This window comes from Onychomys torridus, chromosome 6 (genome assembly GCF_903995425.1).
Source record: "Onychomys torridus chromosome 6, mOncTor1.1, whole genome shotgun sequence".
Classification (NCBI taxonomy): Eukaryota; Metazoa; Chordata; class Mammalia; order Rodentia; family Cricetidae; genus Onychomys; species Onychomys torridus.
The window spans coordinates 72,266,933-72,294,787 of NC_050448.1; the positions used below are offsets into that span (position 1 = coordinate 72,266,933).

The window sequence follows — 27,855 nt, forward strand, 5'->3', positions numbered from 1 at the left end:
AATGCTGCTTCATCATCGACTGACACCAGATTCTTCACCTGCACCTCCAGAATGAATTTTTCTTCCTTCATTCAACCTCGGAGATAATACTAATGATTACCAGAGACGGTAGTGAAAGCCAAGCTTAATCACCATAATTGACAATTAAGTTGGGTAACAACACAGAGACAGGTGATTCACACAAGGCTAATGAAAATGGGCTATTAAAATCCACACACGTTTGGCAGCAATTATGAGCTCCTGGAGCCATTGGCTTTGAAATGTGCACATTTCACAGGCGGCTGCCTGCCAACAAGGCGACTCTGAGCAGGACCAGGAAAGAAAGAGGAACAGAGCGAGTGGCTGGAAATTCCAGAAAGCATCATTGCTTCTTGGTGGCCTGCGGGATCCTTTGTTCCAGCCCTCATCTTTTAGAGCCAAAGAAAGATACAAAGTTCACAACTCCAGAGAACAGCACCCGCTTCCTTCAGAACCACCAGGGGACTCGGCAAGGACGAGAATGTTGGGACTAGCAAATTTGGGGGTTGTAAGGCAGAGGGGAGCCTGTGGGTGGTCCGGGCTGGACCAGGTGAGAGCGGGATGCGTTTCCTGAAAAAAAAAAAAAAAATTACGGTGCTTAAAAAGCACTGAAAGGACTTTTAAATATATTCATTTCTTCTTCTTTCGTGTGCATGAGTGTTTTGCCTGCGTGTATACAAGGGCACCATGTGCATGCAGTACCTGTGGGGACCAGAAGGCTGTGGGTTCCCTCAAACTGAAGTTACAGATAGTCGGGAATGGCCTTGTAGGTGCTGGGACCTGAACCTAGGTCCTTTGCAAGAGTCATCTCTAGTTCCTCCACTCCCTGTTTGTAAAGCAGGACTTCACTGTGGAACCTTGGCTCACCTAGAACTCACTATATGCTGACCAGGCTGGCCTGGAACCCATAGAAATCTAACTGCACCCCAAGTGCTGGGATTAAAGGTGTGTGCCATCACATCCAACCCTAAAAGGGCTTTTTCTTTACATTTTCATAACATGTAAAATGGAAATGATAACGTTCTGTGCTTCCCCAGAATGCAGAAGAGTAATGAGTTTGGATCTTTATAATGCACGTGGATCCAGAGAGCAAGGCCACTTTTATCCAGTTTCTCCACTTCCTGGGTCCCCATAGTTACTCCCTGATAGTCAGTTGGCCACCATTTTGAGAAGGCTCTATTTTTATTTTATTTTATTAAGATTTATTTATTTATTATGTAAACAGAAGAGGGCGCCAGATCTCATCACAGAGGGTTGTGAGCCACCATGTGGTTGCTGGGAATTGAACTCAGGACCTCTGGAAGAGCAGTCAGTGCTCTTAACCTCTGAGCCATCTCTCCAGCCCAAGGCTCTATTTTTAAATATAATATGTAGAGTAATGTTAGTAGGGGAGATAATCAGTCTTTTAAAAAAAAACCAATTTTATTCATTTATTTTTTTCTCCTTTCCTTCCTTCCTTTCTTCCTCCCTCTCTCCCTCCCTCCCTCCCTCCCTCCTTTCCTTCCTTCCTTCCTCCTTCTTTCTAATGACAGGAAATCAAATAACCAAGACCAATGACTTATCTCAGTAGTATGTGTAGACATTTATGACCCAGGAGTGGTGGTGCCTGCCTGTCATCTCAGCACTCAGGGGCAGAGGCAGGAGGGTGAGTCTGAAAGTCTAGCCCCTACTACACTTTGAGAGTATCCTGGACTATAGGAGACTCTGGAGTGGGTGGAGTGTTCAAATATAGCATCTAAATGTTCCCCCTTTATCCACTGTGACAACCTCTCTCTTTTCCTTAGATAATTCTTGATAAAAGTAATTATCAGTGCCATTAAATTAGTTAATATCTGTTGCTTTTTAACTGTTTCACTTTAAAAGGTCTCATTTCCTTTTATTGCACTTTTGAGTTTATATTATTCCATTTTTTTCTTCTCTGCAGCACATCAATCACACTTATCTTTTTCCATTGTATTAGTGGTTGCCTTAGAGTTTGAAATGTGATTTTGCAATTAATGTGTCTACCTCTTTGCATGTGGAATATGTCTTATATCATGGACTCTCCTCAGTTCTTTGCTCCCATCTCTAATGAGTCTGTTGTCTTTCATTTCTCTTGTCCATGACATATAGTCACCCAATGGATTGTCCCTGTCATTAAACAATTAACCTTACTGTCAACTCATTAAGAAAAACAAAACATTTGATTATATCTTTGTTTATTCCTTCAATACTTTATTATATCCAGATTTCTGGTCTAATCATCCTCCTGTTCCACTGAGAACTTCTTTGATACTGTGGCAGGTTGGGTCTGCTGCTGCTGGATTCTCTCCATTTTGTTTAAAAGTGATAACTGGTTCTCCTCTCCTGTAGAACAGGATTCCTACAAGGTTCCAGATAATTCTCAGTCATTTTAGAGAAGAATGTCAGTTGGGACAGCCTGTCTCGCAAACAACATCAGGCAGGAGAGGCTGCAGGGGAGGAAATGTGTGCTGTAACCAATTCTACATTCCTAAGACCTTCAACCCACCCCCAAAAGGGTCACAGCCATCTTCTTTCTCTACCAGATTCTTCAGCTTCCCAAGGGAGAGAGTTCGACAATGAACACATTCCCCTCTGTCAGAAGGGAAGGTTGGGCTCCAGTCTCTCTGCCCCCGTCCCTGTAAGCTGCCTCAGAACTCTAACAAGAGACAGGGTATTCAGAAGGATAATTTTAGTGGATACGGAATTCTAAGCTGGCAGATTTGCCCCCTGCAGCAGTTTAACTACTTACCTACCCTCTTCTTGCTTTCAGCTTCCTGATGAGAACTCATCTATGATCCTGTTCCTTAGTTCTTTATAGACTGGCTATGTTCTTTTCTTCCCTTTCATTTAAGGTTTTCTTTCTCTGTGTTTGTGTCTCTGAAGTTTGACTATCATGTAGCTAGGGCTTTGTTATTGTTTGGTTGGTGGTCTTGTTTTTTTTTTTTTGAGATTTTCTATTCATTTTACATACCAACCATAGATTCCCCAGTCCTCCCTCCTCCTGCCCCTCGGCCTTCCCCCGCAACCCACCCCCCATTCCCACCTCCTCCAAGGCAAGATCTCCCATGGGGAGTCAGCAGCGTCTGGTACATTCAGTTGAGGCAGGTCCAAGCCCCTCCTCCCTGCACCAAGGCTGCGCAAAGTAGTCTCCCCAAAAAGCCAGCTCATGCACTAGGGACAGGTCCTGGTCCCACTGCCTGGAGGTCCCCTAAACAGTTCAAGCCAAACAGCTGTCTTGCTTATCCAGAGGGCCTAGTCCAGTACCATGGGGTTTCTCAGCTATTGGTCTACAGTTCATGTGTTTCCACTAGTTTGGCGAGTTGTCTCTGTACTTTTTCCAGTCACGGTCTCTGTATCCCCTGCTCATAGAATCCTTTCTCTCTCTCATCAATTTTAAGGGGCTGAAATGAACCCAGGGCCTTGAGCATGACAGTCAAGTGCTCTCCAGTTCTCTGTCTCTGAATTTCCTGCTCTGGAGGATTAGTGCCAATTCTGGAAAATTTTTGGCCATTTTTTTTCCACATATGCCTCCATATGGCACCCAAATCGTGTACATTATTCTTTTTGAAATTGTATCATCATTTTTTAGATGACTTAGTAATATAAGTGAGGGAACAGTGAAACCACTGAACTGGACCACTCCATGGGTGGGAAGAGAGGTTTGTTGGGAATCGAACTGCCAAGACAATCTCTCAGGGGACTGAGAGAAGGGCAACATGGTAGAGAAGCAAGCTGATTTTTATATGACAGTCATCAGCGTCAGGGGAGGGTCTTTGAAATAGTCCAGGCTGTTAAGAGTGACCAAAAGTCTCTGACAAAGTAGTTTCTCTGGAGGGCAGAACTTTGCTATGGAGAACACACCCCTAAGAGATCATTTCAAAAGAGTTACACCGCTGACATCCACCACCACCCCACCACCCTACCCAAAACACAAGGTGACTTCTAAACACCGTTCCATTTTCATGGAGAGAACATGGTTGTCTTCTTAGAGGTCAAATCGTGTAAGAGCAGGAAGCTCTTCTAAGATTACATCCCCAGGGGTTTTAGCTCCTGAGTTAGCCTTTGATCAGCCTCTGGTTGGTCAGTTATGAGTGTGTGTCCTTACCAGTCACTGGCTTTGGCTGTCTCAGTCCTTTTTAGCTGCAGGTTCTATGTAATTGCCTATCTAGTTTTTCAGTAGTGGTGCGGTGCCCTGCTCATCTTGGTTTTCTGATGAATCAATGAAAAGTTGGTGGTTTCCAGTTGATTTGGCTTTTTTATTTTTCCTATTGTGGGGGATGGAAATGACAACATGCAGGCACAAAGCCACACCTGGCAAATGCTTCTGCAACACTGATGACTGTTCTTTATGTCTTCCTCAATCTCTTAGAAGTTACACAACCTGAGGGTAGTTACTAAAAACCTCTTAGCCTTGCCTGTTACTCCAAAGAGATATCACAGTCTACAATGAGGTGCTTCCTCAGCTCCTACCCTGTGGACCACATACTTGACCACATCGATGTGCCAAAGGAGGAGGAGTTCCTTCTAAGGTTACCCCCTCTTGTATGCTCTAGACCCCCCAAACTTCCCACCTCTTGTAGTAGTTCTTCCCCATACATATCCCTCTCCTCCTGCGTACACACACACACACACACACACACACACACACACACACACACACCGGCTTGTGTGTGTGTGTGTCCTCTTTCTCTTTTGGCTCCTTCACTCATTATAATTGCAATTGCATAGACTTTGCATTGCAGGACAAATGCCTCCAGAAAGCAGTTTAAGAGGGAGCAATGATGGGGACACAACAGCTCAGTTCAGGACGGCCAGGACACAGAGAAAGAAGATGCCTGCACTTCTTCCTCCTGTGTTACATCTAGCCCTCTAGCGTATCCAATGGACACCTAGATTCAGGGTGTGTCTTCCGATATGGGGCCTTGGTTGTAAACCAAGATTCCTATGAGATTACAGATGTGCTTACTCAGTTCAAAGGGATGTCTGTAGAGACAGGGCAAACAATTTCAGGAAGGAGAGTCTGCAAGAAACTCACGTAACAGACCCTATAGCTGCAACACCTTCATTCCCAAGCCCCTCACCTTGCCCCTACAAAGGGTCTCAGTCAGCTTTTCCCCTGGCAGACCCTTCAGTTTCCCATGGAAGAAAGCCTGTCCTTGGCCGTGTGTGCTAATAAACGCAGTCCCATTTGTTGAAAGTCAGACTCTGGTATCTTTCTGCCTTATGTCTCTTTTATGCCATCTTAGAAATTTAACATCCTTTCTCTTGAGTCTGAGATACCAGCACAAATACACTGAGGTATGCTTTATTAACCTCCACGTACTTCTCCAGCCATTCGAGTTGACAATGTAGATTAACCATCACAAGTCCGGCAAGTCCACTCCCTGTAAACCTGACATACAAACACATCTCCCATCTTCTTAAGCCAGAACATACCACCAGCGATGCCCTAAAAGCTCATATCCATCCCATAATGCAAAATATGTACTCCAAGAATACCCATGATATTAACAGTTAAATATTGTTTGAAAATCCAACTTCAAAGTTTTCTCTGAGTCTCAAGACACACTCTTTAGAAATACGCTCCTATAAAGTCCAAACAAGTTGCGTACTTCCAAAGTACATGGTACAAAGTCATTCTCATCCCAAAGGGGGCGAAATTTTAGGATAGAAGGAAAGATGGGAAAGCAAGACTGATATCCACCAGGACAAGCATTAAACCTTATCATTCCATGTCCAGTATCCAAGGTATACGGCATGCATGATGTGAGCTTCCAAGGGCTTCAACAACCCCATCCCTAGGGCACTGCCCAGTAGGGCCCACATAACTTCTCACTACACTCTCTGCCTTCGCCTTTGCTTGCAGAATGTCATGTGTCTGGCATCTCCAACATCTGTCCCCTCTCTTCCACTGCACTCTCACAGCTTGCTGTGTTGACCTCTTTGGACCTGCCTCGGGAATCTTGTTCCGACTGCACACTGCCTGAGCTCCTCGGACTTTCTCTGAAATCTGAGCGGCAGTTTCTCTGCCCTCATACATAACTCATGCATGCCTGGAAAACTAGTATCATATGGACAATGCCAGGGTCTCCTGCCAGCTGCAGCAGCTGAGCCCCTTGTACCCTCTCCTTCGGCTTACGTTATCCCTGTGTTTTTGTGTATTTTCTGATCTTTCCATCAGAGTTCCTCGTCTATTAATCATAGTTATTAAAAAATCTGTATCATACTGGAACCTAATGATAATAAATGCTTAGCCCCTTCTGGCTGTTTAAAAAACGTAGTTTATATTATGGTTTGGGGTGCTTTGTGGCTCTTGTAGCTGTAATCTGATGTTATTACACTGCAGCCCTGTTGGTACGGTGTTAAACTCTGAGGAAGAAGCGTTTAAAATCCTGTGATCAAATCTCACTCTTTCACTGGACTTGTGTCTCTAAGATGTGACCTCCGCAAGTACTTTTAGCTTCCTCTGAGGTGGGTCAGGGAAGAAAAGGAGACAGAAGCAGGGTGGAATGATGCTGTGTTTGAGTCTTCCCATGGAGAACAGGTCTTAATAACGGAAAATGTCTAGGGCTTATTCCAAAATGGTTTTCCCTCCTCTTGACAGAGCACAACGAGGAAATATTTTCTTGGCTTTTCATAATAAAGACAATACAGTTTCCACAGGGAAAACTTGTGAAAATGTGGGCCCTAAGACTATGGCCTCATTAGTTTCTTGCTCACCTTAGAGCACACCCAGCCTCCAGCAGTTCATTGGAATTAGTATTTAAAAAAAAAAACTAATTTATTTATTTACGTGTATGGATGTTTTGCCTGCATGCATATGTGTACCACATGTGTGCAGTGGCTATGGAGGCCAGAAGAGGACATTGGATCCCCTGGAATTAGAGTTCCAGACAGTGGTGAGCTGCCATATGGGTGCTGGGAACTGAATCTGGGTCCTCTGGAAGAGCAGCTGGTGCTCTTAACCACTGAGCCATCTCTCCGGCCCCCAGAGTTTGTAGTTTAAAGTGTCTTCCAGTTTATAGCTGGAAGCTTCTGCTGCAGTGGGTAGATCTTGCCTGCTGTTTTCTGGTTTTGCTTTCTCTCCAGATTTTTCTGTGGAATTCTACCTGGCAACCTCAATTTTATGATGGGTTAAAAAAAAAAAAAAAAGCCAGGCCAGCGGTGGTGGTACACGCCTTTAATCCCAGCATTTGGGAGGCAGAGCCAGGCGGATCTCCGTGAGTTCGAGGCCAGCCTGGACTACCAAGTGAGTTCCAGGAAAGGTGCAAAGCTACACAGAGAAACCCTGTCTCGGGGGGGAAAAAAAAAAAAAAAAAGCCACACAGTCTATTTTTAAGGTTTTTATTATTTTTTTTTTTTTTTTTTGGTTTTATGTTCTTGTAAGGACAAGTGCAATGATTTCTGAGCTCTGTATCTAGCAGAGCTAAATCTGCAAGTCTAGTGTTCATTTCAGTCAATTTAAATTTAAATATAAAGACTTTAGTATTATGATACTTGAATGAGCTACTGGAAAATCTTACGTGTGTTTAGAACAATCTGAATATGGAAAATTATGTTTTTCAATTATAAATTTTATTTAATCCATATATAGTATACGTTTCCAATGAAAATTTACCATTCAAATTGAGATAATTAAAATATAAAAGACATATTTCAACTATTAGAATGTAAAAAGAAGGTAATGATATCTCATTAATATTTTTTGTGATTTTATATTGCAATAAATTAAAAAATATATTGGGTAAAATAAAAACATTAAAATTGCCAGGCAGTTAATCCCAGCACTCGGGAGGCAGAGCCAGGTGATCTATGTGAGTTCAAGACCAGCCTGGTCTACAGAGTGAGATTCAGGACAGGTACCAAAACTACACAGAGAAACCCTGTCTGAAAACGACAACAACAAAAAAACCAACCAAACAAAAACATTAAAATTATGCTTTGGGGCTGGAAAGATGCATCAGTAGTTAAGAGCATCTGCTGCTCTTGCACAGGACCAGAATTCAATTCCTAGAACCCACATGGCAGCTCACAACTACTTGTTGCTCCTGCTCTAGGGAATCTGATGTCTTCTTATGGCCTCTGTGGGTACAGAATACATCTGGTACCTATACCCATACATAGACACTTAAGATTTAAAAATTATCATGGCCCTACCGCAGCCAGAGGTTGTGTTGATGTCTCATGGCTCTTGTTACCATCAAAGGCTGTGTAGCTGACCGGTGTCTGGGCCACCACCTGGGGCCATGTTGGAGCCTGTGGACCATGTTGCTGCTGGGTCTAAGAGGATCTGGATCTGGATCTAAGAGTCCTGCACCTCACCCCCACCCACCAGGGCCATGATGACATCCAGGTTCAAGCTGCTGCTGCTGGCCATGTCTGGATGTGTGGTCCTGCTGCAGCTGGGGTCTGTGTTGATGTCCATTGCCCATGTTTCCACATGTTGAACCACATGTTGAATTATGTGTTGAAGTATAAGGGCCATGCTGAGCTGGCCCCACCTCTCTGGCCCAGGGAGAGCCATCCATCCCTCACCATGGGCTGGCTCAGCCTTTCACTTGAGGGGGTTCGTTCCAGCAGACCAGACTGACCAGCTCAGCTACTACCCAGCCACACATCAAGGACTTGGGGTTGGCACACCCCAACATCTGTCTATGAACTGCTGCAGTGTGTGAAGGGACTGGTCCTATAGCTACAGAATCTCCGTGGACAACAGCAGGGTATTGGTGGAATGTCAGTGAGGGGTCCAGTATTGACTGTGTGCTAGAAGCCAGAGGCCTTGAACCTGTCCAGCAACTCATTCCACAATGAACATTTGCAAGTTAAGCTGTATGGACAAAAGGGTAGACTGTGTGATACACAGCAGCTCCCTGTGCCACTGAGATGAATGACGAGGTGATGGACAGTCGGAGAGATGGAGGAGCGAAGTGGATTTTTTTTGTTTTTGTTTGCTTGCTTGCTTTTGTATTTTTTGTTTTTGTTTGTTTTTTAATTAATATTCTTATTTTGTACTTTTAATGTTTATTTGTTTTTTATTAGTTCTTTTTAAGTTTTCTTTTGGGAGGGCACTACAGGGGTGAAGGGCAGATACAGAGGGACTGGGAGATGAGTGGGGTTGGGGTGCATGTTGTGAAATTCCAAAAAAATCAATAAAGGATTATGTTAAAAATTTAAAAATTAGACAGCCATTGCAGTTCACTGAGCGACTCTGTGCCTGGTGGAGGAAAATCAACTAAACATGGGCAAAGGAGATCCTAAGAAACCGAGAGGAAAATGTCCTCATGTACATTCTTTGTGCAAACTTGCCGGGAGGAACACAAGAAGAAGCACCCGGATGCTTCTGTCAATGTCTCAGAGTTGTCGAACAAGTGCTCAGAAAGGTGGAAGACCATGTCTGCTAAAGAAAAGGGGAAATTTGAAGACACAGCAAAGGCTGACAAGGCTCGTTATGAAAGAGAAATGAAAACCTTACATCCTCACCCCCCAAGGGGGAGACCAAAAAGAAGTTCAAGGACCCCAATGCACCCAAGAGGCCTCCTTCCGCCTTCTTCTTGCTCTGTTCTGAGTATCGCCCCAAAATCAAAGGAGAGCACCCCGGCTTGTCCATCGGGGACGTTGCGAAGAAGCTGGGGGAGATGCGGAACAACACCGCTGCGGACAACAAGCAGCCCTGCGAGAAGAAGGCTGCCGAGCTGAAGGAGAAGTATGAGAGGGATATCGCTGCTACAGAGCTAAAGGAAAACCCCATGCGGCCAAGAAGGGGGTCGTCAAGGCTGAAAAGAGCAAGAAAAAGAAGGAAGAGGAAGATGAGGAGGAGGAGGAGGAGGAAGACAAAGATGAAGAAGAAGATGATGATGAATAAGTTGGTTCTAGCGCAGTTGTTTTCTTGTCTATAAAGCATTTAACCCCCCTGTACACAACTCACACCTTTTAAAGAAAAAAATCGAAGTGTAAGGCTGTGTAAGATTTGTTTTTAAACTGTACAGTGTCTTTTTTTGTATAGTTAACACACTACCGAATGTGTCTTTAGCTAGCCCTGTCCTGTGGTGTTTTCAAGAGCCACTAACCTCGCCTGGTCCAGTCTGGGGGCTGTAAACTGGCATGGAAATTTAAAGCAGGTTCTTGTTGGTGCACAGCACAAATTAGTTATACATGGGTTTTTTTATTTTTGTTTTCTTGTTTTTTCATCTTTAGTTGACTCTGATGCAGCTTATACAGAAGATAATTGTTGTTCTGTTAACTGAATACCACTCTGTAATTGAAAAAAAAATTTTTCAGCTGTTTTGTTGACATTCTGAATGCTTCTAAGTAAATACAATTTTTAAAAAAAATTAAAAATTATGTTTCATGTATTTTTGGTTAGGTTTTAAAAATATAGCTATTAGCAATTTTCAAATTACATATGCTCACATATGTCATTTGCCAATATCACTATAGTTTAAAATAAACCTCTTGGCTTATTATGGTACACTTTTAAGACATGTTATAACATTTTACATATGAATTTGGGGATTTGTTTTGTGTGTTTGATTGTTTTGCTTGGTTGATTTTTTGGTTTTGTTTTGTTTAGACAAAGTTTTGTTTTGTTTACACATAGTTTTGTTTTGTTTAGACATGTTTTTGTTTTGTTTACACATACTGTTATTGTGTAGCCCTGGCTGGCTTGGAACTCTGGATATAGATCAGGCTGGCCTTGAACTCAGAGATCCATCTGCCTGTGCTTTCTGAGTGCTGGGATTAAAGGTGTACACTACTATTCCTGGTCTTCATATATGCTTTGAAACCTTACAGTATTTGTTCCAAATCTTTCTCTTGTCCTTTATGCTATGATTGCCTTGCATTTTATTCCAATATTCTAAACAACACACTGAATTATTGTTTGGATACTTACAAGCACTTGTCCACTAAAGACCTCACAATTAGGAGGCACTTTTTAATTAACCCACATGTACTCCCTTTCCAGCATTTTATTTCTTTGCGTAAGTACAGCGACGCCATTGTGGTTCTGTGTGGAATTTTTCATCATGCCATTCTGCGTCTGTTTAATTTATCTCAGTTTTTTTGTTTACCTGATGTGCAGCTCTCATTTTTAAAGGACAATTTCACCAGGTAAGAATTCTGGGTAGACGGGCATTCCCTCCCCGTCCCCACTTGAAAGGTGCTGTGCTGGCTCTAAACTGACGTGACTGCTGAGAGTCTCTGGAAATTCTAATCTTGGCTTTGTCCGTTTGTTTCCTATGTGTGTATAAAATATTTTTCTAATTTTCCCTTTTCAGGTTGATGATGTCTCTAGTTTTTCAATAACTTAATTGTGATATGTGTTGATATAATGGGTCTTTCTTTGGACTGCCAGCATCTGAATAATGACATGGAGACTTTTTATTAATATGGAAGCTTAGCCTTAGCTTAGGCTTGTTCCAAGCTAATTTTTAAAACTTAAATTAGCCCATTTATATTCATCTACATTCTGCCACATGGCTTGTTACCTCTTCTCAATACCATACATCTGACTCCCTCCAATGCTGGTGAATCTCCTGCCTCAGACTCTTTCTCAGAGTTCCCATCTCCGCCCAGAAGTCCCACCTATCCTCTCCTGCCTTGCTATTGGCCATTTAGCTCTTTATTAAACCAATCAGAAGTTGCCTTAGGCAGGTGTGGTAAAACAGAGAGACACATCTTCACACAGTGTACAAGAAGATTATCCCAACATACTGAAGTGGTTTGGTGTGTGTGTGTGTGTGTGTGTGTGTGTGTGTGTGTGTGTGTGTTGTCATTGTTGTTGTTGTTTGAGGTTCACTGAGATTCCTTTTGTTTTTAGTTTTTGAGACAATATCTCACTATGTAGCCCAGGCTAGCTTGTAACTTTCAACCCTCCTGTCTCAGCCTCTTAAGTTCTGGGACTTCATAGCTGAGGCACCGTGTATGGCATTTCTGTTTTTTGCTATTTGTCTGTTTTGTGGGGCTGGGATCTAACACAGGGCCATATACGTTCTGGGTAAGTGCTCTCCCACTGAGCTACATCTCTGGTCCCTGAGAGTTTTCATTCTGTGTTACAGCTTTCACAAATACCAGACAATGTTGGGCCATTCTTTCCTCAAACATCTTTCTGCCCTGATCATTCACAGTTCTTTCTGATGACGATATGCTATGCTGCATCAATATTCCCAGAGCCATTGAGATTTTCACTCCCCTCTTGCACTGTGGATAAATTCTGCTGTGGTGCCTTTCTACATAACATTTTCTCTTGTAGTCTCTGACCCTCTATTAATCATATGGTACGAAAATGTTCATTTCTGTCATATTGCTTATCATTTCTAGGATCTTTTGGGGGTTGTTATTTATGTTTCTCCAGGGTAAATCTTTACTCCAAGGTTGTACTGACCCCACTTTTAAGACTTAGCCTTTCTGGGGTCACTAATGGATGCTCTGGGTCTCCCAAAATGGCTTACCCATCTTTCCACCCTTAATTATTTAAGAGATAATGGTACCTATTTCACACAGCTACAGGCAAATGGTATGTTTTGTCTCATGTCTAGTGAAGGAATTAGCTGTGTGTTTATGTGTGCAAACCTGTATTTTACATTCCTATGATACATTCTTAGATTGAGATCATGTGATAGGAGGGCATTTGTGCATTATGCTTTTTTTAAAAAATGGTTCATTTCCTCCTGGCTGTGTATGCCTGAATGTAAGCATATGCATCATGTGCATGCAATGCTCCAAAGAAGACAGTAGGAGGCATCACATCCCTTAGAACTGAAGTTCCAGGCCCCATGCAGGTGCTGGGAAGTGAGGGCTCTGTGAAAGAGTGACAAGCTCTCTTAGCTGCTGAGCCACCTCTCTAGCCCTTGTGTATTATGCTTTCTCTACTACTGTCAAATGCTTTTCAAAAGGATTTGCAATGCATCAGATTTCCATCAAAAATATAGGAAAGCATCTGTTCTCTTGTCTACAGTAGACATTGGCACTCTGAGTTTTGGCAGCACAAGTGAGAATTACATATTGTCACTTTAATTTGTTTCCTTGACGAGCAGCTCTGTTTACTAGAACTTTGGGCTTATTTTTTTTCCCTCCTTAAGATACTGTCATAGCAAGTGTTCTATTGCTGTGAAGAGACAACATGACCACAGAAACTTTTATAAAGGAAAACATTCAACTGGGGCTGGCTTACAGTTCAGAGGCTTAGTCCATTATCATCATGGCAGGAAGTATGGCAGCATGCAGGCTGACATGGTGCTGGAGAGGTAGCTGAGAGGTCTACAACCAGATCACAGGCAGCAGGAAGAGACTGAGACACTGGGTCTGGCTTGAGCATCTAAGACCTCAAAGCCCACTCCACATTGACACACTTCCTGCAACGAAGTCACAGCTACTCTCACAAGGCCACACCTCCTATTGGTGCCACACCCTCTGTGCCTCTGGGGGCCAGTTTTATATAAAACAACCAAAGACATGTTCTTATGTATTCCAGGTTTCACCTGTTTCTTTTTAAATCAAGATTTTAATCATTAACATCTTCACAAAACTCATCCATTTCCTTTTTTGCCATAAACTTGACACAATGACACTGCTGTGAGGTAGCCACCAGAGAAGACTACTTGGACAAGAATTCAAGCCAATAGAAAGTCTTTTACTATCCAGCCAGTGAGTACACTGGGTGTTCAGGACGTTCTAAGCCTTTCTCAGGGTGAACTTTTAAGCACAAAAACATATTCCAGTTTGACATACCTCAGTTAGAAAGAACAGTTATCCAGAAGCAGAACTACAGAAGCCGAAAAGCAAGGCTGGTACATTTAGGGACTTCCCCAGAACTGTGGCCTGCGATCGACTAGGTCTTTGTTCTATTGTGGCAGCTGTTGCTGCCTCTGTGCTGGGTTTCAAGGCCTGAATGGTACTTCTGTCATGGTGTTGGCTGTTCCGGCCTGTACCATTCTCCATTGGTCCTGTGGGCATGAGTCAAATTGTGGACTCATGGGGGCAAGGGGTATGTCATCTCCCTAACATTAGTAGCTTCATCGAATTTATTTGCTGAATAAGTAGGCAGCTGAGCAAGCCAGTTTCTATAGTGACAGCTAGAAGTAAGAGAATTAATGAATGGGCCGGGCAGTGGCACACGCCTTTAATCCCAGCACTTAGGAGGCAGAGGCAGGCGGATCTCTGTGAGTTCAAGGCCAGCCTGGTCTACAGAGCAAGATTCAGGAAAGGCTAAAAGCTACACAGAGAAACCCTGTCTCAAAAAACAAACAAAAGAATTAATGAATGGCTCAGCATGGCTATAAGTATAGTGGTTAACTAGGGGGACCAGGAGAACAAAAATTGGTGTCAGTTGTTAGAGGTCTTACATCTCCCTTTTCTTTCCTGAAAGTTTCTTTTGATCATGGCTAAACGTTCTCTAATGACCACCCTGACTGACCAGCATAGAGCCAAATAGTCAGTGTCGTACAGAGAATAACTGTTGTAGAATATTATTATTTCAGGATGTGTTACTTTTGTTTATACTCTGGAACATTTGTTTAATGATGCAAAGATGTGTTTGATTAAATATAATTCACCTGCAGTCAGGAGGCTGAGTCAGCAACTAGCTGACAGGAAGTGGTGGGGAGGAGCCAGGTGAGAAAGGGTTTATAAGGAGGGGCCAGGAGAAGCAGGAGGGCATTTTGGAGAACTTGAGCAAGGAGGGGAGGTGAGCTACTTGCTATTCAGCCTCTAAAGAGCAGAATTCCACCTTAACCTTTGAATCTTGAGTTCTTTAGAGGGAGAGAGGTTTAGTTAAGTTCTCTTCATAGCTTTGAAAGAGTCAGAGCCTGAGGGGACAGATTTCCCTCCCGCTACAGCCCTAGCAGGCCTAACCACTGCTGGTAGCGGCTGGCAGAGTTGCAGTTGCTGATTCGGACAGCTGTGGCTTAAAAGGCAGAAACAATTTTTAAAAGGACAACAAACAACCTAGGCTAAGGAATCTCACAGGGCTCCCACACAGGAAGCAGAAGTTTCTAGATGGCCCAGGTCCCTGTCTACTTGAGCACTGAGTTTCTAAAGCTTTGACATCCATCACTAGGGCTGAAGTTCCAACTGTCGCGGAGGCTGCAATGCCTGCCCCCACCAACAGGGGAATGAGCGTGGGGACAGCTTCCTGCACAGGAGGAAGCTCAGCATCTGTTTTCATGAACACGTGTGGTATGACATGCGTGAGGACACAAAGAAGTGGGTTCTCCTCCCGTGTGAACAATTTAGAAGCTGTAAAAGGGAAGCCAGTCTAGAAGCCAGCTGCTTATAAAGACTTTCTGTCGGCGTACACTTGTGTCCTAGTGGTCTTCTCTGGTGGGTACCTCACAACCACATAATTCTGACTCCTCTCTGAGTCTGTCTGTGTCTGCATCCTTATGGCCACTTCCCTTCTTTCTCAAGAAAGCTTCCTCTTATTTATCTTTTCTCCCTTTTACCCTATTCCATATTTCAGCTTTGCCCGAGTCCATTCCTTCTTTTTGTTTATTTTAATGTTCACTTTAACTTAAGGTGAATACTAAATTATTTTGCTTTAAATTTTTAAGTGATAAAAGTATATAATGTTAAGTTCTATTTGGAGTACTCATTGTGCTCTGTACTATAGATTTTTCTGGAATCTGAGTTTCAGATTTGATATAGGTTTGTGAGTGTGTGTGTGTGTGTGTGTGTGTGTGTGCGCGCGCGCACACACACACACACACACACACACACACACATTTGCTTATTTAAGGATTATCATAAATGTATTTCTTACTATAGTTGGCCATATGTGTTTGTGGGTTCAAAAGCCACATACTCAACTAACCTCAGACTAGAAGTATTTTTGGTAAAAACTGTCGGCTGTGATCAATTAGAGACTGTTTCTGATGCTATTGCCTGAGCAACACAGGGTAACAGCTATTTACATAGCATTGATACTATACAAAGCTTTACATGGAATTTACAATATGTAGGAAGACTGTGGCTTATATTCAACTATGATGCCATCTCATGTAAGGGACTTGACCCTATGTGGATTTTGATGTCCATGGGGATTCTGGGACTGTCCTGAGATGATACTAAGGGGTGGCTGCGGGGGGGGGTGGGATGAGGGGAGTGTTTAAGATTTATTCTTACATTAATTTACATGTATGTGGGTGGGTCTTGAGTGTATGCTGCATGTGTTCAGGTGCTCACACAGGCCAGAAGGGAGTGTCAGATCTGGAACTGGAGTTACAGGTGGGTGTAAACCACTCGGTGTGGGTGTTGGGAGCTGGTCTCTAGTCCCCAGGAAGAGCAGCAAGTGTTCTTAGAACCACTGAGACATCTCTGAGGCCCAGAAGAGCTGTCTGTTCTTAATGTATCATTCATGTTTTTTATTTCTAATTCCTGAGGAGTGTAGTCAGAGAAGATGGAGTATTTCTCCACATCTCTTTTTGAAACAAGGGAGCCCAGGATGGTCCTAAGTGACCTATAGCTGAGGTTAGCTGAGAACTTCCGATCCTTTGGTTTCTACCCCTCAGGGTTGGGATTGCACATGTCCCATCATGCTCAGCTTCTCATTCTTTCTCCTCTTTCCCCCTCCCTTTCCTTCTCTCCCTATTCTCTTCTTATTTTAAGCTTATGGCTTTCTCTAGAGTGGATTACATAATACAGATCTATAAACATCACACAGTATATTCTATAGTCTCTTTTGAAGCACCGTAGTTTCTAGTAGTATCTGTTAAATTAAGTGTACTGATTACATCACTGAATTTTTCCAGATTTATTTATTTATTTATTTATTTATTTATTTATTTTTTGGTCTAGCAGCTTCAGCTAACTCTGAAAGCTCTCCTTTATTGTTCTCTGCAACTGTTTTTATTCCATTTCCCGGATTTCTTCTTGCTGTGGGATGTCTTTCTGTATGCTCTGTGTATATATGTGTTGCTCTGATTGTTTGATAAATAAAGCCATTTGGCCTATGGCAAAGTCAGATTATAGCTGGGCAGGAAATTGAGGGCAGACAGGAAGAGAAAGAGGAGGCAAGAGAGACGTCAGCCTGCAGCCCAAGGAACAACACACCAGCAGACTGGTAAAACACAGAATGCGTGGCAAAACACAGATGAGTAGAAATGGGTTAAATTAAGATATAAGAGCTTGCTAGCAAGAAGCCTGAGCCATGAGCCATGGCCATACAGTCTGTAAATGATATAAGCCTCTGTGTGTTCACTTGGGTCTGAGTGGCTGCGAGACCACGGGCGAGAGAGATTTGTCTGGACTGGGCGGGACACAGGAAAACTTCGACTACCTCTTCTGTTTCTCTTATCTTTACGTACTTAACTACTGTTAATTTTGGTTCATGCTAGTTTTATTTTCTTTCCTTTTACCATAAAGTATACATTGTTATCTTGTTTGGTGACTTTAATATCAGTGCTGTAACTCCTCAACAGTTGATCTCATGCCCCCTGGGGTTCTATTTTCAGTTAGGACACAAACTAGAGTTAGTGTCAGATTTCAGTTATCACTTCTGTCCAACTTGTCTACAAACATGGGGGTTTCTAAATACCCACTTCAGGTTTGATAACTCAGGAGAATGACTCACAAAATTCACCAAAAGCAAAATTCAGCAAGTTGGTTCAATGGGTGATGGCACTTGCCACCGAGCCTGACAACGTGAGTTCCATCCCTGAGGTTTCCATGATGAGAAGAGGTAATCAAGTCCTGAAAATTGTCTTCTGACCACCATCCACATACATACAAGCATGCATACATATACATATATATCTATATATGGTATACCCATATGTATGTATACACACACACTTACACATATTTTAAGATAAAGAACTCACCAAAAACATTACATTTACAATTACATTTTGTTGCAAAAGACAAAAGGTATAGTTCAAGGACATAAGAAACACAGGCCCTGGTCTGGGAGGAGGGGGATCTCCCTGTGGGATCTGGGCATGTTACCCACTTATGATGTGTTCACCAACCAGGAAGCGCCTGCAAGCTTCAGTGTCCTGATATTTTTTATCTGTCATTCATTATATAGGCAGGATTGATTAAATCACTAGCCTTATGATTGAAGTTAATCTCTAGCATCCTTCCTTCTCCCAAGGTCAAGTCACTGAAAGTTCCAGCCTTCTAATCATGTGATTGGTTTCTCCCGACAGTCACCATTTTGAAGCTATCTAAGGCTACCACCTGGAGTTGACTCATTAGCATAACAAAGACGTTCCTATTACTCAGAAAATCTCAAGGATTTTGAAGCTCAGTGCCAGAAATTGGTGACAAAGACCATCTATGTGGTGTGTGTGTGTGTGTGTGTGTGTGTGTGTGTGTGTGTACGTACCATACATTTCTTTGTGCATGACTTTAATTTTTGACCTTTCTTCATAAATAGTATATAGGTGGGCAGTTTAAATCTTATCTGTCACTTTGTATATTTTATGGGAAAATTCAGTCCACCCTTATAAAATATAACGGCTGACATAGTTGACTGTCTTGCTCTTATATTTAACACTATGCTTTAATCTTCTTCCTAATGTTGCCAATTTTATGAAATTGTTGTTTGTTCTTTTCTGTGCCATGTTAATTGGTTTTATTTTTCAGTTCACTTAGTAACTATCACGTCTTTCCCAGCACTAGGTAATCAAAACATATTGTTCTACTTCATTTTCTTTGTTTAAAGAAAAGAAAACAGGCCTTACCTAAGGTTCAGCACTACCTAACCAAATCTTAAGTTGTTTACTTTGTAACAAATCAGTAGGGAGGTAACAGTCTCTCCCATAAAGTAAATAATATTCTCCTATAAAGAAAGTGACTTTGAAAGGACCAATCCTCTTCTTATTCCCTCTTGTTTTCTTTTATTACAAAAAAAATATTTTTCATACACTATATTCTGATCACAGCTTCCCCTCTCCCAGCTCCCCACCCACCCAACTCCATGCCTTTCTTTCTCTTTAGAAAACAAACAGGTAAACAACAACAAAAACAGAATTTTAAAAAAACACAAGAAACACACACACATATAAAAATTGAAAACCATAATATACAAGCAAAAGACCAGAAAGACAAAAAAATGCCCAAACAAAGCAATATGAGACAAAAAAATTCACAAAAATATCATTGAGTTTATTTTGGATTGGCCATCTACTGGCATGGGGCTTCCATGGAGGGTCCTTTGAAGAGAACTAACTTTCCCCTTGCAAGCAGATGTCTGTTGAGCTAGGTTCTTGCTTATAGGTTCTTGGTTAGGGGTTCTTGGTTGGGGTGGGAGCCTGGGTCACCTGTTTTTACTTTGTTCAGCCTTCTCTGCCTGTCAATCTGATTCCCTCATGCAGCTCCCTGGAGTTCTACCTTGTAGGCAAGATGTTTTTCAATGATGAACTAATTACTAATAAGAGCTAATTAGCCTTTGAAGCTCAATTTATTGTCATTTTGTCCTTTGATACCCAACAAAATGTTCCATTCTACAGTCTTCCTCAGTCTTATCCCCAAATAAGATGAAAAATATTTTTGTGCCCCCCCCCCATCTTCACCTCCACCTCTGTTGGCCATCCCCTCTGATTTACTGAGACTGTTGAGAATATTTTATGCTACAATGATTTCAGAATTTTCTTTGCAAACTGTCTCTTGTTTCAAGTGTCCCTTGTTTACCACTTAAATTGTCCATGTCCAGAGACTACCACAACCCAGTGAGCTAGACATATACATGCATGGAATGGTGGAGGGTAAAGTAGCTGGGGAAAGAGACACAAAGACCCAGAGAGGCTCAGACTTTGCTTATACTCACTTATCCACTTTCTTCTCAACATGTAGTGATTTGAGTGAGATGTCCCACAAGCCTCAGGAATTTGAATACTTGGTCCCCAGCTGGTGGCGCTGTGTGGGGAGGTTTAGGAGGTGTGGCCGGCCTTGCTGGAGGAAGTATGAGGCTAGGGGTGGGCTTTGAGAGGTTTAAAGACTCATGACATTTCTAGTACTCTGTTTTTTCCTGCTTGTAGTTTACAATGTGAGTTCTTGGCTTCCAACTCCAGTCACCTTGCCCCAGCTTTGCCATCATGGACTCTTTCCCCACTGCAACTGTCCTAAAACAAGAACAAAAATAACAAATAAACAAGTAACTAATATAACACTTTACCATGAGCTTCTGTCTTAGTCCGTTCAAGCCGTTACGGCAAAATACTTAGCAGTGAAGGTTCTCCAGAGAAACAATCAATAGGTTCTTGTGTGAGAAGGGGCTTGTTAGATTGGCTCCCATGAAGCAGCTGAGCAGATCTACAATGGAGGGCAAGCTGGAGAGCCAAGGCAAGCTGCAGCCCAATTCAAGAACACAGAGTGAGAGACCAGTGATACTGCCCTGAACGAGACTCAGTTCTTAAGAATTCCCACCCAACCCCAAGGCAGCTGGTGCAATCTGAGACTGAAGGATGATGAACTTGAGTCTGACGTTCAAGGGTAGGAACTGCAGGAAACCGCGCCTGCTCTGAAAGGAAGCGTTAGAATAAGCGAGAATGGGTTTCTTCTTTCTGAGTGTTGCTCCATTTGACTCACCAGTTCATTAGGGTGGGTCTTCCCCATGTCGAATAATGATCCCAATGCCAATCTTCTTTAGAAATGTTCTCATAGACACAGCTGGAAGTGTGCTTACCAATCCTCTGATCATCCCTCAATCGCGGCAAGGTGGCACCCACAATGCATCATCGCATACTATCAACTAGGCAGATAAAAAAAAAATCAGAAAAGCCTTTCTTACAATCTGCAGGGTGGGAAGTCCAAGATCAGAGTGCATTCACATGTGGTGTCTCAGAAGGGACTGTCTTCATCCTAGAAAGATACAGGAGATCCTCGAAGTCCCAGCTTCTGAAGCCCCATCAAGCCGTGACAACCCATAGCATCTAAAGGATAGGCAGGGAGAGATCAGGACTCTGGTTGTGTCAGCTGGGAGTGAAGGCCGCTGGCAGCTGAAAACACACACACACACACACACACACACACACACACACACACACACACACACAAATACCTCATTGCAGCCAACAGACTGCTTTTGCCTTGTGGCAGTCGGGAGGCTGGAATTGCATGCCTTTTCCCTTCCACCGGCCCAATCAGTTCCCAACTGATAACTGTCCCAGATTTTGGTGGGCTTTTGCTTTCCATTCCCAGGCTTGACAATGCTTTATTAGTCTTTATTCAGACCTCATTTGCGCATGCGCGCGCACACATACGGGCGCGCGCACACGAATGCACACGCACACTCGCACACACACATACACACACACACCCTATCAGAGCCCACCCGATTCTATATGAACCCGAGTAGCATTTTTACTTGTCTAGCTCTGGCCAGAGTTAAGCTCTCAGCGCTTTCCAGAGGAGGAAGAATGAAAACTTTGGAGCCAAACTTCTTGGAGTATTTATCAGGATGGGAAGAGAAGGAAAACTGCTTTAATCCTCAAGCCTTAGAGACAGAACCCTGCCCCCCCAAACGTCAAGGCCTGCTAATCGGGCTGCTGTAAGCAGAGGGACTTGCTCCAGCCTTCAGCACCTGCTAGAGATGGGAGACCTATCACCCTCCACAGATCTGCAGCCATGCTCTGCAAGGACTTGCCCTCTCCTGGCACTGGGACACCTGCAACCCCTCAGCTAGGCACCCCAGCCTGCTGAGGACTTAGAGGTGCCGCACCACCACTGTCGCTCAGCTGCCTGGCATCCCCATTCTACTTCCCTAGACAAGTTTCTCCCAATCCAGGTAAAATGTTCCCAAGTGGCAAATAAAGGTGGCCTTGTTTGCTTCCCTTTGCTGTCTGTCTGTCCACTCTATCCTGGAGGGAGAGAAGACAAGGTCCGACTGGAACAACCACTGTCGCTGTGGTCTTACATAGTGAAGACAGGGATGTCTCTAAGTTCTCCTTCATTATTCCATTCCTAAGGATTCTGCCCCTTCAAATCTGGTGCCATCACTTGGCAATTGCGATTTCAGCATAGGAGTTGTGGGGACATAAGCTTTCTGTCATGGTCCCTTCTTTGGGCATCTTTCTTAGGTCTATGATGAGGATGACATGGCCTTTGAATCCTGTGCATTTGCAAGCGTCTGCTTGATAAGTAAACCGTATCTTGGCCAGGTAAGAGTCTCAAATCACAGTATTCCCTTAGTTGTCTGCCATGGTTATTCCACTGCCTTCAGCTCACCATGTGGCAAAGGAAAAGTCTGATGCAATTATTTTAACTTTATCTTAAGAAAGAGAGAGAGAGGAAGAAAGAAAGGAGGAAGGAAGGAAGGAAGGAAGGAAGGAAGGAGAAAGAAAGAAACAACAAAGAAGAAAGAAAGAAAGAAAGAAAGAAAGAAAGAAAAGAGAGGAGAGAGAGAGAGAGAGAGAGAGAGAGAGAGAGAGAGAGAGAGAGACCTTTGAGTCCTCCTTCAGTCCTGTTCATATTGCCTTTCTCCTCATGTCCCCACTGGGATGAAGGCCATCCTGCTGCAGGGCTGTGAGCAGTCCATCATGCAAATCAAGTACAACCTCAATCACGGAGACCTCTTCTTCACCGTGGCCAAAGACTCTATCGTCAATGTGTGGTACTCTGAATGACAACAGACTGAGTACTGGGCCATACTGGAGCTGTGTGGTATGTGGATGCTGATTTGGGGACCCTTGAGGGGGTTGGGGGAGGTGCATCATTGCAGGCCATGACGAGCTCAACCAGTATAGTGCCAAGTCTGGAGAGGTGTTGATGAATGTTAAGGAACACTCCTGGCAGGCCCATGATATCCAGTTGTCTAGAGACATGTTTATTACTGCATCCAATGACAACACAGCTAAACTCTTTGACTCAATGAATCCTGAACATCTGAAGACTTTCTGAACAGAACATTCGTCAACTCAACTGCCCTCCCTTCCAACTATGATGACCATGTGGTGCTGGGAAGTTGTCGGGAAGCCACAGATGTAACCACAACCTCCACCAAGATTGACAAGTTTGAGGCCCTATTCTCCCACTTGACTTTTGAAGAAGAGTTTGGAAGAGTCAAGAGCTACTTCAGACCTATCAACGGTGTGGCCTTCCATCCTGATGGCAAGAGTTCCAGCAGCGGTGGGGAAGATGGTTACATCCCCATCTACTACTGTGACCCACAGTACTTGGAGTTTGAGGCATAAGCAGCTGGATCTCCATCCATACCAGGGAGGCTGCTCACTGAAGGCTTTAGACTCCGATAAATAAATTTGTTTGTTAAAAGTAACTTTATGCCAGGCATGGTGTTGCACACCTGTAATCCCAGCACTGAGGTGGGGGAGGTGACCTCTCACGTTCAAGACCCGCCTAGGCAGCACAGTGAGAGTGTGTCAAAACAAAACAAACACAAAACAAACCTCTTATTTTTCTTTTTGGATGTTGAGAAGATTTATCTATAGCTCTGAAATTTAAAAAAAAAAAAATCTAGAATAGTCTTACATTGTTTTTTTCCTCGTCTGTATTAGTTACTTTTCTCATTGCTATGACAAATGCCTGTCACAAGCAGTTTTAGGAAGGAAGAGTTTATTCTGATTTACAGTTTGGAGGTGCAGTACATCATGTGGGGGGAGCCATGGAGAGTGAGTACAGTACATCACGGTCGGGAAGCCATGAAGAGTGAGTACAGTACAGAGCTAAGCAAGACTGAAGCCCAACAGGGTGAACACAAAATTCTGCAGTTCCATGTCTGTCATCTGGAGCTCATGGTGGACTCACCTGGGCTCCAGTGGGCTAGGCCCCCCTGTTGTTCCCACTGCATCTCCTATAATGCACACAGCCTCTCTCGGTTCACTCTGTCCTTACAGCTTTCCTCAACAGACATGCCATCATTGCGACGTAGACTTCACCGTCACACAATGGCTTCTCAAGGACTCCAACCCTGTCATGATCAAGCCTCCATGAGCTCCATGTCTATAATAAAATGTCTATAGGATCTTGTGGGTCACAAGTTCTGCTGCCAGCTCAGGATGTAGTCTGGCTCCTTTGGACCTAACTGTAATAGTGTTGTGTACTGACTTGGGGAAGCAACTCTCTAGGAGTTGTTGTTTTTCCTCTTTAAGGGAGTTTTTCATTTCCTCTTTAAGGTTCTCTATCTTCTTAGAGTCATTTTTAGGGTTGATTTCTTCAGTTTCTCCTGTGTTGGTATGTTCAGGTCTTGGAGGTGTATAATCACTAGGTTCTGATGTTGTCATGTAGGTCTTTATGTTGTTGCCTGTATTTTTGCACAGGCGTCTACTCATCTCTTCCTCTGCTCGGTGCAGGCGGTGTCTGTGTCTGAGGCTGCCTCTCTTGTTCTAATTGATAGTCTTGGTCCACTAGGAGTTCTTGGTTGAATCAGTGCTGTTGGGCTCCATTTCTCCGGCAGCAGCTTCGTCCAATCAGTGTTAGTGGGTTCTGTCTCTGGGAGCAGTTGTTCCCAATTGGTACAGGGTGGGCTTATGGCTCCAGTGGTTGTTGGGTTCCCAGGGGCTAGTTTTTTTTTTTGTTCTTGTTGTTGTTTTTTGGTGAGGGAGCAGGGAAAGGTAGCTGCCTGTTCCCTGGGGCTAGAGACCTGGTCTGCCGGTCCGGAGATGGGGCCTTACCTGTTCCCAGTTGGTGCATAGTGGGCTTATGATTCTGGTGATCTGGTTCAGTGGCTGGATGGCTTCTTTTCTTGCCTCCTTGGGTCACATTCTGCTCTCTTGCCAACTCCTCAGCTGATCATGTTTCCTCAGATGGCAGACTGCCGGCTTCTGAAACCTCTCCCGAATAGGTCTCAGCTGAACAGGTTGATGAGTAGGGCAATCTTACCAGCACCTCCAAGTTGTTAGGCTTCACAGGATCGGCAGCTGGGCCCCAGGTTGGCCTCAGGCAGAATCGGAGTTGTTTTTAATCAGTGTTTTAATTGGGGTTTTATTGCTGTGATAAAATACCATGACCAAAAGCAACTGGAGGAAAAAAAGGTTTATTTCATCTTCTAGCTCTCAGGTCATAGTCTGAGGGCTACTTAGTCAGGGCAGGAACCTATAGGTAGGAACTGATGCAGAGATCATGGAGGAATACCGCTTACTGGCTTGTTCTTCAGGGTTTTGTCAGCCTGCCGCCTTATACCATGTAGGCCTACCTGTGGCACCCCCTCTGTTGGCTGGGTCCTCCCACATCAATCAGCAATCAAGAAAATGCTTAACAGATTTGCCTATGGGCCAGTCTTATGGAGACATTTTCTCAACTGAGAGTCCCCCTATCAGATGACAGTCACTTGTGTCAAGATGATGTAAAGCTAACTAAACAACCAGGAAACTTTTAGCAGCATTCTCAGTTGAGGGGGTTTCCCCCCTTCAAATAAATTTGCGTTTTCAATAGAGGGAGCCTTCAGGTGGTGGGGTCTTACCGTTCCTGTGGTCTCTGTGTAGACTGGGGGCTTCTCTTTAATGATGCACACTTTTCATACCCTTTCCCTCCACTTACTCTTTCACTGATGGCCTAGATAAGAGCAGTGAGGAGTGACCATGACACAGCTTGAATGCTATCCTGTCTTGAGACTTCCTCCACCAATCAGATTAATCCATTGCTTTTTAATTCGGCCTCACTCAAGTTCTCAGAACATGGGCAGAACACAGCCACATACTTTACCAGAATATCACATGAATGTCTCCGAAGCCTAGTTCCTGAGAGAATCCTTATTTTCCCTTTGAAATCTCAGCATCCAAGCCTCCAGTGTCTGCATGTCTCTCAGTGTTCTGATCTTCCCAGCCTCAACAGAATGATTCAATGCTTATAGCATGCCAGGGCTATTTAGCTCAACATTACAAACTCTGCCATATTATGCCTCCTACAAATGAGTTGTGAAGGCCTCAGAACCACATGATCATGCTTATCACAGCACACACACCCCTACTTCTTTGTACCAATTGTATATGCTACATTTCTTGTTGCTGTAATAGGTATATGACCAAAGCAAATTAAGGAGGAATTTATTTTAGTTCAGTAGACATTATGGTTACTACTCAGGGACAATGGGAGATGCAGAAATATTTGAGGTGTTGCTGAAGTTGATTTGGATGCTAACTGAAGTGTTGATAAGATAAAAAGGTCAATTTTTGAATCTACTTTTAAAATGGAATTACTTGTTTTAAATAGGATAAGTAATGAAATTTTTTTTGTCTGAGTTTATCAAATGTTACTGTACTGGACATTGTTAATATATATAATGTAGGTTTTTTTGTCTGAATCTGTCAAATGTTAATGGACTAGACATTGTTAATGTAATTATTGACTGTATATATTGTATATACTTATTGGACAGTTTTTCTTATATTAGTTATAAGCTTTTTTAAAATTTTAGACAAAAAAGGGGGAAATGTGGTGGTATTGTGTTCCCCAAAAATATTGTGCACCCCAATAAACTTATCTGGGGTCAGAGAACAGAACAACCACTAGATACAGAGGCTAGAAAATGGTGGCACACACACCTTTAATCCTAGTATTCCAGAGGTAGAAATCCCTCTGGATCTCTGTGAGTTCAAGGCCACAATGGAAACAGCCAGGCTTGGTGACACACACCTTTAATCCCCAAAAGTGAGCCTGTAATCCCAGAGAATGATGGCAGAAAGCAGAAAGGTATATAAGGCATGAAGACCAGAAACTAGAAGCATTTGGTTGGTTAAGCTTTTAGACTTTGAGCAGTACAGTTCAGCTGAGACCCGTTCTGGATGAGGACTCAGAAGCATCCAGTCTGAGGAAACAGGATCAGCTGAGGAACTGTTGAGGTGAGGAAGCTGTGGCTTGTTCTGCTTCTCTGATCTTCCAGCATTCACCCCAATAACTGGCCTCAGGTTTGATTTTATTAATAAGTACCTTTAAGATTCATGCTACAATATTTCAATTTTATGTATATAATTCAGAAATCAAATGTATAAATATTATATATTTTCAAACTGTGAACTTAAAAGGCCCAAAAGAGCTAAAGCATTCATTAGCAGGAAAAAAAAAAAAAAAAGTGCCACAGAAGGAATCCAGAAGCTGGAAAATGGTGGTATGCTGTGAAATGCTGTTATCAGAACATGACGTGGCCATGTGAAGTCATGCACTCAAAGCAGCTGTGGTTACCTACACAAGGCCTGCAAAAGATCGAGAGCCAGAATTCCAGCATGGATGAAGAAGGGGATAATGAAGGCTAGCCCACAGCTGAGAAGCCATCGGCAGTTGATGGCTGCTGGGGAGGGAGAGCTACTTTTCCTTGAGGGTGTGCTAATCCCACTGAAAACCATAACCCAAATTCTTTGGTCAAATTACACCAGCTTTGTTTTTTGGCAGACAGGACTCTCTCCCTCAAGTGGGGTTTGAGAAAATAGCACTGAACATAGGAGACAGTGGGGTCTCCCAAAGCTGCAAGACTAGGTGGTTTCAAGGACTGAGAGATTCCCAGAGCAATTTTGATAGCATAGGAACTTGGCTGGACATTTCAAAATTGTTGGACAGATCATCTTATCTTAACAGGGTGGAGGTTAGGGTACAGGGTATGGAACATGTAAAATTCCAGAAAATGAGTCAAGACCTAGTCAAATCCAAATTTTACAGGAAACAGGAATGAACTTATTTTGACCTTGTAATAAGATGGTTTCTAATCTTAAGATGAAGTCAGGCTGGTCAAACAGGTATGGCCAGTGGTAGGCAGCCCCTGGTCCATTTGCCATGAACTTATGAACAGCACTGAGGGAACTCCAAGGGACATTAAAAGGAAAAGACCATGAAGTTGGGAGGGAGATGTATTGAAGGGATCCAGGGCAGATGGGAGGGGAAACTGTAGGTAGATATAATCATAATTCACTGTATATATACATGAAATCCTCAAGGAATAAGTTAAAACTA

The 27,855-nt window shown here is 43.2% G+C and overlaps 1 protein-coding gene and 1 pseudogene across 1 annotated transcript; both read left to right on the forward strand.

Moving 5' to 3' along the window:
• Nucleotides 1–9,259: 9,259 nt before the first annotated feature.
• LOC118585123 lies at nt 9,260–9,883 on the forward strand (annotated as a pseudogene).
• Nucleotides 9,884–20,276: 10,393 nt separating this feature from the next.
• LOC118586218 (eukaryotic translation initiation factor 3 subunit I-like) lies at nt 20,277–23,150 on the forward strand. The gene is given in 3 exon segments (XM_036191364.1): nt 20,277–20,331; nt 22,652–22,864; nt 22,867–23,150. Coding segments are annotated over 3 exon segments (552 nt in total).
• The last annotated feature ends 4,705 nt before the right edge of the window (nt 23,151–27,855 follow it).